Raw genomic sequence first — 16,421 nt, 5'->3', positions numbered from 1 at the left:
TGTATTCTGACAATGACACAAAGAAAATTTTAATTTTCATAATAAAAAATCAATGTTCATAACATGTACATTTGAAATGCAGCAACATCTGTCTTGTTTGAGTGAAGGGGGGTGGGGAGGGGGAGGTAAGTTTCACCCAATATTTATTTGGGATAAAGGATTTGGAGAATCAAAGATTAAAATTTCTGTTAATATGTAGCTACCAAATCTAGGGGGTGGCATACAGCAGTTCATTTATGAGGAACTGTTTTCAATGTTTAATTTATTTCTCCTCAACTCCACATTTAATTTTTCACTTGACAGGCCAATGCTAAACTTGACATATTGTAGCTACAAGCAGTTGTAAAAATATTTTACCACCATATTACATTTCTCTTCCAGAAGGTTCATGAGTAAAAAATGAGATTTTACAAACATCATACCATTCCACACACCTTCCAACAGATATTTCACTTGGTACTCAAAAGCCACTGTAAAAAAACTTCAATATAACAATCAACAAGCAAAGATCATTGATTCCTTAGCTTTTTTCTATTTCTTCTGTAGTTAATACAAAATTTGAATCAAGCAGTAGGGTCTCACACACAACAAAATAATGTTTACTGACTGCAAGATGGAAAAACTTTCACTTTGGTCAACAAAGTATTCCACAGAACCTTCCACACTGGCTGTACTGTTGTTGCAAATTTATATTCAACTGGGACTGAACTCTCAGTTTATATAATTCTTTTAAAATATCTACCTATTTTAAACTAGGAGTTACACAGTAACAACTTAAAAACCTAAGAAACCTTTGCACCAAAGAGTAAATGAAATTTGCTATACCTACAGCAAATTAAACTTTGAACTTGATGCTCACAAAGTTAACAGTGCTTGGAAATTTTACATTATGTTGTTTTCTTGTAGTACTTAGAGGTAAAATAGTGCTCCTTGACTAACAGTTGTACACTTGGATCTTTTCTGTTGTAGATGCTGTACAATCTAGTCATTGAATCTCTTGCCAAGGCATGATACTAAAGCAGACATTCTTCTCATAAATAACAATCCTGATTTACTTATCTTGTGCATAGAGTTCAGTGGGATACTCATGTGGATATTTTGCTACATGTTCCATGCATTCCTCATGTTGTTTTTTCAAGCGAGCTGGTAGGGTGTCATAGACATCAGTAAACATGTCCTTGACAGGCGGCTTTAGTGCTTTTTCAGCTCTTGAAAATGCTTGCATGACTTGCTGACGAGCATCACGTTTCCACTCTTCCTCCATCTCCTTATCCCACCATTCTTTTTTCTCCATGTAATTTCTAGGTAATTTAAAAATACCGTTCCTGAGCCCAGAAAATTTTAGGCCTTTCCAAGACATCATTTTTTTTCTAAAGGGCATGCATCACACATCAAAAATGGAATTTAAGGTTGTTTTTTACACTATATTTTTGTCTGTAAAAGTTAGCTTGCAATCATTTCTATTCATTCATTCATACCAACATCATCAGATCTGTCACGCATCTTTTATAGACTTTCTCTTTTATAATTATTTTTCCAAGGTTTTTCTGGATAAAATGAATGCCAAGATAGTTATGGAACATGAAGAAAAAATTAAAGCAAGGATAAATAAATTTATTGAGCCACAACTCACTAAGAAAAAAACGATTTGATTTATCAACTACTCCCAAATAATTCTGAAAGAAAATGCACAGAGATCAGTTGGGAGAATTTGTCGGCAGATATTGGGGGTTAAAGGGTTAGAAAGTCAATCAGGGAAGCTACTCTCAGAGAAAAAAAAAGTAGTACAAATCCTGGTAATGGAAATTTCAAGGTACCGTTTACAAACCTGAGCCTTCCAATAGGATGGTCTTCCTTGTCCCAGTAATTAACTTCTTTCAAAGAGCGATAAACTGAAGAATCATCACTAGTGCTATGATGACCAATTCTGTCAAAAAGGAGGGTAAGAAAGTTATAATGGATGGTATTATGGATTACTTGGCCAAAGGCAGATAACAAGAGTAGGGAAATGAAAAGGAGCAAGAGAAAATCCTTCACAACTCAGGGAACAGTTTCGTTGCACCCAACTACCAAAATGATGTTCCCAATTATGTCAGAATTGTTTCGGATGGTTTTCTCCATGCTTAAGAAGTCTGATTGGTTAATTTGGAGCTGCCCTGAAAACTGTTTATCTGTTTGGATGTCGGAGGGGAACTATGATCATCTCAGAAGTTTTAGGTGGCTTAATTTTTTCGATTCATCCAAAATTGTTCGCCACCCTGATGGGCCTGGTCAAAAGTTTGAGGACATGGTGTAGCCTAGGGGATGTTTCTTCTAACAGAATTTTCAAGAGACCTTATTTTTTTTTACAAAAATAGCGATATCTTGGTCATAAAATATGAAAAAACACAACCTCTGAAAATCGCAGGTAAGTTACTAGAAAAACTCCAAACATCTTAGCAAGTAGAGTGATTATCCAGAAATTTTTAGTCTTTGTTGAGATTTGGAAACTTTTAGGCAATATTTGCTCCTTAGAACAGTTATTTTACCAAAAAAAGTCATTGGGTGCCCCTGACAGTTAATAAAAAATTTGCACTTAGTGTTAGGTTGTTCTATGTAACCAGGCCCTGAAGAATTAACTGTCAGCACTCCATATTCTCAACTATTAACAGAAAAAAAAGTGGGCAGTAAGCTTGCATCACTGGCAATGGAGATTAACATAATTTGGGTCTGGAAAAGTATGTTACTTTGTACAAAACCTGTTGCAAAACTCATCATCGTTAATACACTGTAAGAGAAATTTAGCAGAAAATAATTACTAGGGTTGAGATTTTAGATGTCCTAGGTTAAGGAATTAAAAGTGGGAAAACCTATGCATTTTCTTGAAAAACACCATCCTCAATTATGAGTGCAGTCCACAAAATAAACATACTTTCTGATTCTAACAGTGCTCATCCATACCGGAATTTCACAGCATGGAGGAGATCAAAGTATAATTTTTTTTTCAAGAGAACAATATACTTCTCTGTCTAACCTGTAAGTCATGGCTTCAATCAAAACAGGTCTTTGTTGATTAACTGCGATATCACGTGCTGCTTTTGTTACGTTATAAACTGCAAAGACATCATTGCCATCCACGCGAATTGCCATCATCCCATAGCCCTGGCCTCGCCCAGCTGAAAAAAAAATTAATGCAAGATGTCCAAGTGTGAGGTCAAGATAGTTTGAAAATGCCTACGTTCTTGCTTATACTATGGCAAAGGCACCAATTTCTAGCCACCTCCATCAACAAGCTTGGTCAATAATGGATTTATTCTAAATACAGTCAACTCTTTCTAAGAAGGAGATGTCTGTCTTATAGAGAGTCAAATAAAGAGGGTAAAGAAAGGTAGTGACCAACTCTAGGTGTCCGTTTTATAGAGGTGTTGGTTAAGAGAGAGTCAACTGTATGCAGCTAAAAGAAAACAACTACAGCAGAAATAAAGCAGGCAATATAGGCCTCCTTTGCTTGCTTGGTTAGGCAATCAAAACACAGGATTAACTTGATCTTCAGCCATTTAATGATTAGAAATATGGCAATTTCAGATCCTTGTGAAGGATGATGTCAATCTCAGCTGGGGATTCACTGAAATACTAAATATCGCGTGATGAATTTTAACTTTTATAAACAATACTAGTTTACACACCTATTCCATCCCCTCTGTATTGATCAACTGTAGGGGTAGATATTGCATAGCCATTGTTACGACTGTTGACACAGACAAAAGGTAAAGTTGCTTTTGAAATGACCAGTCACTTCTACAAAAAATTGATAATTCAACTAAGAGTGCATTTTTTTGGGAGGGGGTGGGGGGGACTCCAAGATGTCTTGATCTCAGACTTTTTGGATTTGTCATGAGAACAGAAATGAAATATCTGAAAATGGATTCTTTAGCAATCTTGCAATACTGGCACAAGCCCCCCACCCCACCAAACCCACATAAGACAGGTACTGATTTCTGCAAGGGAAGGGGATAGAGTGTGGGAACTGTTGAGATCATACATTTCAAACGGTGACTTGTTCTCAGTTATTCCATTCTTATTCTGTAATGTAGGTTCCAGTGGTGAAGATTGCTTTTACCATATTTGAAATTAATAGGTCATTTCTGAGCACTTAACCTCATTTTGAAAGTGTGGGTTTTTGGAAAATAAAAAATGGTCTAATAATTGTGGATTATTTTTGCTTGGGTTACCATAAAAAAAGCTTGGTATACTCTACCAACAATAATTGTCTGAAATGCCAGCCGTCTCTTTGCCCCCGACAGCTGACATTTCAGACTACACCAAAAAAAGTCAGAAGAACTTTTAATGAATAAGATGCCTTTTTACCAGAAGAAAATAGTGGGAGCTTCCAAAGTTGCTGCGAAATTAAGTGCAGCATGAGCATCTCCTTCACTGGCTGCTCCTTCACCAAAGTAACAGATGACACAGTTTCCGGTGCCTGCTCTTTTAATTGCATAGGCATAGCCAGATGCTGCAACGGAAGAATCACAAGATGCTTTGTATTGTCACTGACATCCTTTATCTAATTTTTTAAAAAAAATAATAATCATTTAAAAAGGTACAGGATTATTGATGTAGGGCCTACTAGATTTTTTTAAACTTTCTTTGTTTGAGAGTTATTGTATTTTGAGAGAACATAAGTCATCAAAATTAAATAACTGTTGTGGATCTCAGCTTGACAGCAAACTTTCTTCATTACCACTACCTCTCTGTCTTTATTATCGGAATTTTCCTGACAAAAACAAACGGTGAAATGTTTGAAATTACCTCTTACAATAAAATTAATACGGGGCTGTCATTAAGAGGCGGGGCCCAGGGATTTCCCCCGGCTACTATGAACGTGGTTCCCGGCTACTTACGTAGGAAAAGAGAAGAAAAATAGAACCACAAGAAATCCCTAGCTGTTTTATTCCCTGCCTCCTTGTTGTACTTACCCGGCAACTTGACATCTTAGTGACATCCCTGTTAATATCGTTATAAAAGATACTAAAAGCATAGTATTTTTAAAAACCTGTCTAACCTTGTGGCATTTGAGTAGCAAGGGTTGATGAAATAGTAACAAAGTTGAGTTCTGTAGAGCCATAATGAACAGGCATTTGTCGTCCCTTTCCATTGTCATTCTGATTAGCATAACACTGGTTCATGAAATCATCTAAAGTGAATCCTCTCCACATCAACACACCCGCTTCACGGTACTGACCAAGTACTACATCCTCAGGTGATAGAGCAGCAGCGCTACCGAAGTGAGTAGCTTCTTCACCGTAGCTGGTCATATAAAATGATATCCGTCCCTAAATGATATTTAAAGAAATGTTTTTACACACTCAGCTGAAAGAAATGGTTTCCTGAATTTTGGGAGCTATAATTATTTAACCAAGGTGAAGCAAAAGCTTGTGCTGCATTATAAAATTTTTTATCTGTAAGGAACCTCTTTATGAAATTAGATGGTTTAAATTTATCAGTTTTGGAGTAGAAGGTTTAATTACAATTGAACCCCCATTAAGCAGCTACCCAATAAGTGCAGTGTTCTCCTTATCAGGTGGTAACCAGTAAAATTTACCCCTTGAAGCAACACTTCTTACCACCTGCAACTGCTTGAAGTGTTACTAAAATAACCGGTAAATGAGTTGTTTCAAAAAATACGCAAGTTGTGATCCAAGCCAATCCTCACAAGAAAAGGAAGTAAATATGGAAAAACAAAAAGTATACACAGCTATTCTCTCTGATTACTTTATTTTTAAAAATGCTGACTGGTTCCTTTCGAAGCACTGCAGACTAACAATTTTTTCATGGGCTTCTGTCCCAATTCCAGGCTTTCTCGACCAGCAGGAAACGTTTGCGACTTCCACAAGGCCTTACTGGTCAAGAATGATCCTTTACCCGCTAAGCTAAAATTTAGGGAGAACAATGACAAGTAGCCACTCTCAATTAAACGGCCATTAATCAAAGTACAAAAATTGTAGAACAATATTGTCAATTAAACCCCCATTAGCTACATTTGTACCTCCATCAAGTGGCTGCAGCCACCTTTTGGCCATCCCTCCAAGTGTCCTCCTATTGTTGTCACCTCCATTAACCGGCCACTTGCCGGTTCCCCTGAGGGTGGCTTCCTCATGGAAATTCAACTATACTTTTTACTGGAAGTTTTACTAAAATTTACTTGACACACTGTAAGTCTTACTTGTCGCTGTGACTCATATAGAATATGGTCCATTGTATTTAGTAACGTCATCTTCTTGTACATATCTTGTATTGTCTCTTTGTCCAGCTGGCACAGGTAGGAAATAAAATGATAGAAAATACTAAAATACATATTAAATTAATAATTTATGTTTACTGTACACTGAAAAACGGACAACACATCTGTCCATCTCCCTCTCTAGCCATCCCACATAGAAGGTTGTGTGGGCCTATTTGGTGGCAGGTGCGGATCAATACCAGTTTCCACTGTTTTACCAAAATTGGTCAGATTTTTCATAATAAAATTAATACATTTATAGTAAAAGACAAAACTTCACAAGTTGAAAACTGGAACATGGTTTGGACAATCAGCAATTACCCAGTCTGAATGACTCAGAAACACTGGAAACAAGTCTTTGGGGAGCTAATATCCCAAAAATTTGCCTGAGGAACATGCCCCCAGACCCCGCTAGAAGCTTGGGCTTTTAGTGCCTTAGGAAATCAGTCAGCATCTATTCAAGATCCGCACCTGGGTGAGCCTAAATATCATAGCACAAGACCTGCAATAGGCCTGAGATCAAGTTCAGCCATGACCACTACTTTGATTACAGTTGACTCCCAATAACTCAAACCCTTGCTAACTCGAACCAAAATCGATTTCCCCTGGATTTCCGTCATATGTTTACTGCAATTTTACCCTTGGTAACTCGAACCTCCCACTAAATCGAAGTAAATTTTTTTCCCCTCAGATAATTTCTATATAATTTTACCCTAGATAACTCGAACCATGTTTTGGGCTCTTAAAAAGTTGGGAAAAAACTGTCTACTGGCGTCCAAACACATTGAATTTTGAATTTCCAGTTGATGTGTTGTAGGCATATAGTTTACTAGTGGAAGCTGATTTTGTTTGTCACAAATCTAACGTGAAACAGCTTTACTTCTCAAAAAAGTAAAACGCATGCTCTATTTAGGCAACATTTTGTTACATTACGTTCTGATTTATAGTCTAGAAGTATCTTTCAATTTTCACTTAACATTTCTACAATTAACTGTGATTAATATGTTGACTGTGCGGTAAAAACTGTTTTTTTCCTTACTTCGGGCTATTTTCTTTGAGCTCCCGATAACTCAAACTCCCGATAACTCAAACTTTTTTTCGATTTCCTTGAAGGTTCGAGTTATCAGGAGTCGACTGTATTTTTTTCTCGGTAATCCTGATTTTTACTGCCTGGTCAAGCTTGTACATGCTGTGGTTTATTTCTTTCTCCTTGGTTTAAATTATATTTTCCTGCACTGTATGTTCCAAACTTCTTATCAAAACTAATAAGAGAACTGAATAACACCACATATAATCAACTGATTTTCCTCCTACCAGTTGTGATTCTTGACCCTGTTATGTGCCGTGTAAGTCTTTAGTGCTATAAAATACTGCTATCATAATGGCTTTATTTTAATCCCTATTATCACCCGGACCAAAATACGCAGAAGTTTAAATTCCTTTTCAAAATTCCGATTTTCATGAAAAATAATGGTTGTTTATTGTAAAATAATATGTTCAATACATTATTTAAATTTTTAGGAGACAGGCCAAGCCCCCAACACTCCCATTGGTATTCTACCTTAGGATCGTGTGATTCGTCAAAAACATTTCCGTTACGATCCATGACTCGATAAACAGGAATCGTTTGACCATCATCGGGATTAACAAAATCCATTTTTTCGGTATAACAGGAATTCGTAGCGCCAGGAAATCTCGGTTTGTCTTGAAATTCATGTTCAGGGATTCCTCCGGCATCTGTCGTCGAATACAACTGCAACGAAATTTTACGCGTAAATTAGGGCTTGCACTTCTGCTAAAAGGCAACGGAGACGGTCAACTTACTCTTAAGGTCCTAAGAGCATTAGGAAGTGTCCTTAGATGGGATATTTTGCCGCGAGAGCCAAGTAACGTAGCCCTTGCCGACGCTCTCACCAACATCCACGTTGCGGCGGCCATCTTGTTCTTATTGTCGATGGTAAAATTGTACAGGGGTAGCGTGAGGAATTGCCAAGTTAAACTATATTTATGTTGTAAGGTAAAAAATAAACAGAATATTTAAAAATACAGTTCACTTTCAGAAAGAAAATTAAGGTGATTCTTTATTTTTAATTGAAAACTTAGAACCAACTGAAGAGAAAAAAAAATCCATCTTTTTATCTAAAATACCCCTACTCTTCCACCCCACCCTAACTGGAAAGAGAACTGTAACTACACGAGCCCGCGAACACTAGAGCAAATTCAAAATGGCGGACGGAGCAAGTGATGTAGCTGTTCCGAGATTTTCGTCAGAACTGAGATCAATGCGTTGTGAACAGTGTCTCTTGAATAAAACTGATGGATCAGCAAGCTTTTCACAAGGTACGGTTGCATTTTTTGTGCGGTTAAGTTTCAGGAGCATTCCACTTCGTGTTTTATGACTAGACTACTGAACTTTAATCTTGTTAAGAAATATAAAAGCCAACACATGTAGAATGTGCCATGTTTATACCAGCCAACTCTCCGCCTGCGTGACTCTCACGCCTGCGGGTTGAAAACTTCGATCTCACGCCGGCTCACGCTTGCAGGCCATTTTCTCACGCCTGATTGAAAAATGTGAGTTGTTGCTGTCTTGTTTGACACAATTTCCAAAAAAAAGTTAACTCAGACCCATGTAAGGAACGAAAACCATGTGTAAAATGAATAAATGACAATACCTTCCTCGCGATCACTGATTTTGTGGATAAGCGTTTTCTCGATAACTTCGCCTTTGGCAGACTTCGGACCTCTTCAGAAGACTTCGGACGTCTTCGAAAGACTTCGAACTTCTTCGGAAGACTTCGGACTTCTTCGGGAATCTTCGGAAATGATTGTGTCGTCTTCAAAAATCCCAGCAATCCCAGGATAAAAATCTCACGCTTATATCTCAGAAAAAGTTGGCAGGTATACATATTTGTTATTGTTATGCTGGGTATCATACTTTCTAGGAAAAACTGAAGTAATTGCAGCAGCATACGGACCAGCAGAAGTTAGATCAAGCAAAGAGCTCATAGATAAGGCTACTCTAGAAGTTGTATTTAGACCAAAAATTGGTGTGCCTGGTAAGCATGAAATTCAGATTATAAATAATAATTTACAATTTTTTTAAAAGGTTGAAAAATCATAGGAAAAATACCTCTTTGTTTTCCTGTTACTGCAAGAGAAATTATACCGTACTCAGCTCTACTATCATCTGGGCGAGTGGTTTCTTTATGTAGCACTATTTGCTGTTATTACACTATTTTGCACTATTACACCGCTTTGGCTAGTTCCCAGTTCCTCCACCCTCATGTTTCAGTATCCGTTGGTCTTTGCTGGGGGGCTTCTATGGGTCCTATTCACCTCTGGGACTCCTGCAGGCCTTCTCTCAAGACCATTATTACAGCACCAGCAGTGACATTTATCTCACCGTCAATGCTTCTGATTTCTGTAACAATATTTTTAGTTTTTTTTTTCTTTTTACCTGGGGGTGGGGGCGGGGGATGCAAGTTGTTAGCCCTACTCCCATCTTCCACGAAGACCAGGGGGTCACTCTTTGTTTAGTCTGAGCTCTACCCTTCAACCTTTTTGGCACTGGTGGCCCTACCAGGAATACAAGACTCCAGCCGACTTAGCTCTAGGGTTCATTGAGACACTCAAACTAGCCTATCAGGTAAAGGTGGTGACCCCTTTATGAGCAGTCCACTCTACTTTGCTGTGCTCTAATTCAACTCAACTAAACTAGATCCAACTCCACTGTACTTAACTCATTTCTCCTTGATTCTACTGTCATTATCTCATCTATACTTTACTCTACCTTGTTTATGCTTCTCTGCACTCCTTTCTAACTTAACTCTCCTCTACTCAACTGCACTCTAACGGTTCAAATCCATTGTTTTACAGACTTTCTGCATTCAACCAACTGCATCTATACTTTATTACAATGTACCGCACATCATCTTATTGTTCTATGCTGTTCTTCCCCTACTTTTTTCTGCCTACTGCCTGCTACCAAACAACTCTATTTTGGATTCTTTTTTTTTTTCAAGGTTGCGCTGAAAAATTAATTGAGCGAGTTATCCGTAACAGTTGTGAGCCTGTGGTTCTGACAACTAGACATCCTAGGTCTTCACTTGCAGTTGTGGTACAGATTGTGCAGGACTTTGGATCAGTATCCTTTAAACTTCATCATCATTGACAGTCACAGAAAAATATGATTTAGCTAAAAGTCTTAGTTTTTTCCTCTACTTGTCTGATATGGATGTACAGAAGGACAAAAAAGCTAAATTTGTTTTCATCAAAACAACTAAAAGAACTACAAATCAGCCTCTGATTGTTAGGTTGACTCATTTTCTTTATTATTTTTCTTGGTACATTTACTTTTCCCTACCTTGAATAGCATTGTTAGCTGGTTTGTGAATAAAGCTTTTTTTGTTGTTAAGGGAAAACTGACTATAGCAAGGAGTATTAGTATTTGAAAATCAGCTTATCATGTTTTTAAATCTCCTGAGTTATAACCAATGGGTCTTGAAAGTGTTGACTTAACAAACCAGAATCAAGTAATAGCTACTACTTGGAAAGTTAGGTTGAAGAAAATATCAACTTTTGTGAAGCTTTATAAGGATGGAATATCAGCTGAACCCTCTAGGGCTGGTTATAAAACAGAGTTTAGCCAGTGTTTAACAAAACTGTGTTTTAAGTCATTCACAGTTTGGTCAACGCTTTTATCTAAACGCCAGTTATTGTGAATAGTCTCATGGAAGCAACAGGGTAGACTGGAGAAACATTTACCTTCTTAAAATAACCCACTCAGAAAGAGTCCAATGTTTTTCTTAAATAGTTAGACTTTGTTTAAAAACTACCCCTTAGCGTTTGGCTTTTAGGGGTGGCGAATGGTAAAATCTGAGACTCGCCGAGACGCCGAGATCCTAGTTAGAAATCCGAGCCTGAGACTCTTTGGTGAAAAGTTGCGAGACTCAAAAAAAGTAAAAGCAAACCATGAAAAAACGAGACTTCGAGACTTATCAAAAATGCTTCCGAGATTTTGAGATCCTGCCAAAATTTTCCAAGACCCACGTTTTTTGAGGTACCATTCGCCACCCCTGCTATTTCAATAAGTTTTAGTCTTAACACTCTGAAAGTATACATGCTGGCTTTCCTTAATGGTCAAGTTACTTTCCTGTGCTATAAATGCTGCTTGTATGGCTATGGTAGATGCTGGATTTCCAATGAAGTGTCTAGTTTGTGCAGTGACATGTACCATGAATGAATCTGGTGAAATACAGTTAGATCCTACCTCAGAACAAGAAAAGGTGAGAACGTTAGGCAGAGAATTTACACTGAGCATTACATAACTGACACTTAAAAGTATGCAAAATTAATACACTTTGTAAAGAACACTGATGTATGTTAAGAGCCCTTCTCGGTTATCATCTCCTAGTTTAAAAGCCTGCCTTATATAAGCTGATACCTTACGGGTGAGGACAAAACATGGACCCAGTGTCCATGGACCCCCCATTTTGAACCGGGTCCATATGAAGCACTTATATGGACCAGGTCCGTCAGGTCTGTAGACCCACTGTAATGGACCAGGTCCATATAGACACTTCTTAAACAATAAACATTACGGCCAGCTACAACCTACAGAAATAGCACAGAAATAAGGTTTGAAGGTATCGATTACTGATATCTATATATGACTAGCCAACCTACACCTTGTTGTGTACAGTTTGGCACTATTGTTTGATGCTGTATATTTTGGTAAATAAGTAATGTTTATAGTTCATTTTAAGGGTTGGGAGACCAAAAAGAAAGTGTCCATAGCCAGTCCAAAATAGGGGTGGGGGGGAGGGGAAGGGGTTCTGTGGACCCAGGTCCATGTTTTTTCACACCTGACACCTCCTGTGATGCATGTAACACTGGCCATCCCCTGGGGGGACCCAGGGTTAATGCAACCTTGCATGGGGACTTTGACTTACCGTGTGGGATTTGATGGATTATTTTACCCTAAAAGGTATGGGGAGGGCGTGGAGAATGAAGACTTCTATACCTCACAGAGGCATTCACCTGTGCATTAATTTCATACATAATTCACTGGGCAAAGGTACATTTACTAGATAGGCATATTTTCTCTGAGGTGCCAGTGTTAGGCATGGATCTCCACGAGACAAGGTTTTCCCTGAAAATTCTAGTAGCAGGAGAAAGGTTTAATGCTACAGGAGAATATTTTAAAAGAGGTTCCACATCTAAAAAAAAACTAGTCATAGGCCACCAAACATTAGCCGAGGAATTCTGCATAGTAAGTGGAGAATTCTCTGATCTCCAAGGCCTAATGAACACTCTGATTCTAATTTATTTCTGCAGAAAGCATCGGCTGTTGCAACATTTGCGTTTGATAGTATTAACAAAAATGTGATGACATCATCAACAACAGGAAGTTTCACACTGCATGAGGTAAAAACACATCACTATAATTTATGACTTATTTCCCGATGTCAGATGATGTTTTAAGATATTACTATCATACTATCAATGCTTTAATTAGGGCCCATGGTGCTCATTACATCAGTTTCTGAGTCAGAAAAGGTTGCAATAATGTGAAGGAGAGTGCTTTATTGAAGGAGGGCCCTTGTTTTATATTTCAAATTTAGACCTCTCCAGTATACATGCTGTAACAGTAAACTACTAACAGATTGTATCTGTAATGGAAAACCACCTCAAAGTCTTGGGGCATGTTTCTCCAAAGTCCTGATAATTAACGCATCTGGAAAGCTGTTGTTGTTTACATTCAAGATCAAGGTTTCAATAGTTTTGCAGATAACATGAAAAGACTATCAGTTAACCCATTCGCTCCTGGAGATTTTGCCGAAAAACGAATTTTGAAGCTAGTCGAGTGGTTTTCTGGTCACTGTCGTGCTATAAAGAGCTAAAACTTACCACAAACCGGTTTACAGGTTGTACACTTGATGGCCTTCTGATCCAGATGCAAAATATCAGCTTGCGAAGTTCGGGCATGCGCAGAAAGCAAAATTTTGACATAGTTTTTGGGTTTAAAAGTGACACAGCAGTCTTGACTTTTACTTTTCCCTTTCTCTCCTCCCCTCTTTTTTCGCTTTTCTTGCCTCATTTTTTTTTTCTCTTGCTGGGCATTTAGTAGGCTTCATTTTGGTGGGAATAGTTTTTAGGAAAGCTTTTAGGATCTTAGGATTAGGTGAAAGGAAAGGTAGGTGGGCAATGGAACAAGATTTTCATGGAGATTTTCAGGTCAATGTTACATGGTTTTTTGCCTCTTTCTCCGGTGTCCTTGACAGAATTGTGCTCATTCTGGTATGGTTTGAAAGATCTCTTCACTCTGCACAAGCTACCGGACAAAGTTGTCCTTGACCATTAAGACTGATGACGTCACAAAGGGTAGAAAGGACGAGGATCCGCATGGGCAGTTACGAGCGGTTCAGGGGTGAATGGGTTAATGAAATATTTTAGAATGGTTCCTTAGTTGGGATCTGCTCTCTCATTCTTTAGATTTTGATTTGAATATATTTGATTTCAGGCCTGAAAATTTGCTATTATTTTTCTTGGTACATTTACTTTTCGCTAGGGGAAAGGGGCCTGTTTCTCAAAAATCCCACTGAAGTTCTGATATTAATATCTAGCCTGTGTACAGACACCCCTCCCCTCAGAAAGGGGATGGGGTGTCTGTACACACGCTATTAATATCTTTTTATCCTACCTCTTCACCAAATATAGTATTATTATTAAATATATTATCAAATGATATGTTATATTTGCGGGAGGGTTGGCGCACTTATTTAAAGGGAACACTTAATCAATACTTTCAATGAGGGTGCTAAAGAACTTAATTTGAAGGGGACACGTATTTCAAGGAGAGTGCAAATTGTAGTATTGACAGTAATTTCCATCTTATTTGAACAGTATAATCAGTGTTTAGAAGCCTGTCGGAGTGCTGCCGACAAACTGTTTGAGTTTTTTAGGTTATCAGTGGAGAGGAAGCTATCTAAGGTATTCTTTTCTTGTCTGTATTCTTAGTATTGTAATTTTTTTTTTTTTTTTAAATTATGATCATCCTATGGTAAAGCTTTTTACGCATAAAACGTCATCACTGAGATGATTTTATAACCTGGTGAAGAAAACCTATGATTTTGAGTGGTCAAATAGGATGATTGACAGAAACAAAAGATGTGTTCTGTTGGTTAGCATTTTGAATTCGGAGGTCGTTTGTTTACAAAAATGTAGTAATGTAGACAATTATGGGATAGCTTAAAAGGGCTTATGTCAGGCTATTTGCTATCTTTTTGAAAATTTTAAAAGTGTCTTTCCATCAATTGAATTCCAAAAATAATGATCCAGTTTTAATTTTAAGAGTCATATTTTTAAATATGTTTCCTGTTGTCTTTTGCTATGGACCGCAAGGATGGGGTGGATTGAAACTGGAAAGTTTTGGGCCAACATTTTCAAGTTTTAATACTATGCCTGCAAAACTCTCCTAAATGGTTTTTGCTCCAAAGAGCTTCCCCGTATCCATCATACGGGAGTTAGGTCCTCTCCCCCACCCACCCAGGCCTGTAATATCTGCATTGTAAATTAGGTATGCATGTTTGTATGTGTGTACATATTAAAGTGGAGAATAATCTGAGTCCAACTGCATAGCTTAAAGAGGTGATATCATGGGGATATTACTGTTTTAGGTCATTTCTGTTCTGAAGCCATTACCAAGTGCCCCTAGCCATACACAAACTGCTCCTGTAGAGTTATGTAGAAGATATCTGGGAAATTTCATTACCCTAAAAGATACTTTTTTTTAACACATGAACCAATTTCCGGAACCGTTTTAGAGCGGTATTTTTTGAAATGCACGAAACTCGTTGAAAATGAATGCTGAAAATTAAATACACAATAAGACGGAGTTTGAAACTCTTTTTTTGATATTTTTCTTTAACTGCCTTAAGAGATTTCCTTATAGGTAAAAACGGTTTTACATCCTGAGGACCTTAAGTGAGAACAAAGTCTGCAATGTATAACCAAAAGTGGTGCGAATTTCATCGCTGTCTCTTTCGCTCGGGTATTCCCCGGGAATGTAGCCTCCCACGCAGGCGTTTTTAGGGGAGCTCGTTTTTCATCCCTTCCCACAAACGGCGTTTGTAAGGAGGGATAAAAAACAAGCTCTCCTAAAAACGCCTGCGTGGGAGGCTACCGGGAATGCGGATCAAGAAAATACAAGGAAGTTGATAGTTTTGCCCTAAAATAATGAAAACAGTTGAAAAAGGACACAAGGAACAGTAGGAAGTTTCATACAGTCTCCAGTAAGCAATGTCGAACATGATGCCGATGAGGTATCTTCTGTATACAGCATTTCGATTTAATATACCGTAACTTACAGTCAGGTTAGTGAGATACGTAAGGCGTATACTAGCTAAGAGATACATTTGATATTTTTGCTCACGATACCCGTCACCTTGGCACGCGCTTTAAAATCGATGGGGTAGAAGCAATGTCACATGGTATTTCAGAGAGCAAAAAAAAGGTTTAAATTTTGCGAATTGAAGAAATCGCGGTCGAGGTATTTGCGGTTGAGTTTATTCTCTCAAAATCCTAGAACAAAACGCTAGGACAATAATTTAGACTAACAAAATGTACAGGTCGAGTTTGGACAAGTTTCACGTCATTATTGCTTGGTGTGAGGACATCTACGATCGCAGTGGCGGATCCAGACCTTCAGATAAGGGGGGGGGGGGGGGGCGGTCATCCAGACCCTGAGATAAGGGGGGGTGGGGCCGGCCTCAAAAAAAAATTTTTCCGGCCCTTCGGGCCTCATTTTGGTCTACAAATAAGGGGGGAGGCGGGCCCCTCCCCTGGATCCACCACTGGATCGCTACCTCTTTCCTCCGCAGAGGCCTCTTTGTGTTGTGTCACGCGCTTTCTATTTTTCGATTATTGCTATTTTTTATTGGCACACCCAGCGAGAGCCTCTGCAGAGGTGAGAAGATCGCTACTGAATTCAAAAAATGAGAACGATCATTCCCACCCATAATTTGTCCTTATCGTTTTTAAGATAAAAAGTTCTTCATGTTCTGTTGTCAAGAAATAAACAAACACGACCAAGATTTGTTTGCCCAGCTGTGAAACCACTTGATATTGCTTTTATCCCATCAGTCCTCAAGCGTGTGCA

At 38.2% G+C, this 16,421-nt stretch overlaps 2 protein-coding genes across 2 annotated transcripts in view; one reads left to right on the top strand and one right to left on the bottom strand.

Annotated features, from left to right (window-relative positions):
• Positions 1-218: 218 nt before the first annotated feature.
• On the bottom strand, positions 219-8,203 carry LOC140942820 (2-oxoisovalerate dehydrogenase subunit alpha, mitochondrial-like). The gene is made up of 9 exons (XM_073391826.1): positions 8,084-8,203; positions 7,821-8,012; positions 6,203-6,289; positions 5,042-5,312; positions 4,348-4,492; positions 3,666-3,727; positions 3,014-3,155; positions 1,829-1,927; positions 219-1,301 (listed from the first exon to the last, which is right to left on the bottom strand). Exons 1-9 carry the CDS (start codon positions 8,195-8,197, stop codon positions 1,052-1,054), a joined length of 1,362 nt encoding a protein of 453 aa, XP_073247927.1. The 5' UTR covers positions 8,198-8,203; the 3' UTR covers positions 219-1,051.
• Positions 8,204-8,444: 241 nt separating this feature from the next.
• The window catches only part of LOC140942821 (exosome complex component RRP46-like), an 8,668-nt gene continuing 691 nt past the window's right edge, over positions 8,445-16,421 (top strand). Inside the window, exons 1-6 of the mRNA XM_073391827.1 lie at positions 8,445-8,599; positions 9,205-9,318; positions 10,285-10,406; positions 11,407-11,547; positions 12,599-12,688; positions 14,168-14,254. Coding sequence (XP_073247928.1) covers positions 8,485-8,599; positions 9,205-9,318; positions 10,285-10,406; positions 11,407-11,547; positions 12,599-12,688; positions 14,168-14,254 — 669 coding nt within the window. The 5' untranslated portion in view covers positions 8,445-8,484. The remainder of the gene's footprint in view (positions 8,600-9,204; positions 9,319-10,284; positions 10,407-11,406; positions 11,548-12,598; positions 12,689-14,167; positions 14,255-16,421) is intronic.

Source organism: Porites lutea, chromosome 7, assembly GCF_958299795.1.
Source record: "Porites lutea chromosome 7, jaPorLute2.1, whole genome shotgun sequence".
NCBI lineage: Eukaryota > Metazoa > Cnidaria > Anthozoa > Scleractinia > Poritidae > Porites > Porites lutea.
The sequence above is the reverse complement of the archived record's forward strand: the minus strand, read 5'-3'. Positions and strand labels throughout refer to the sequence as shown.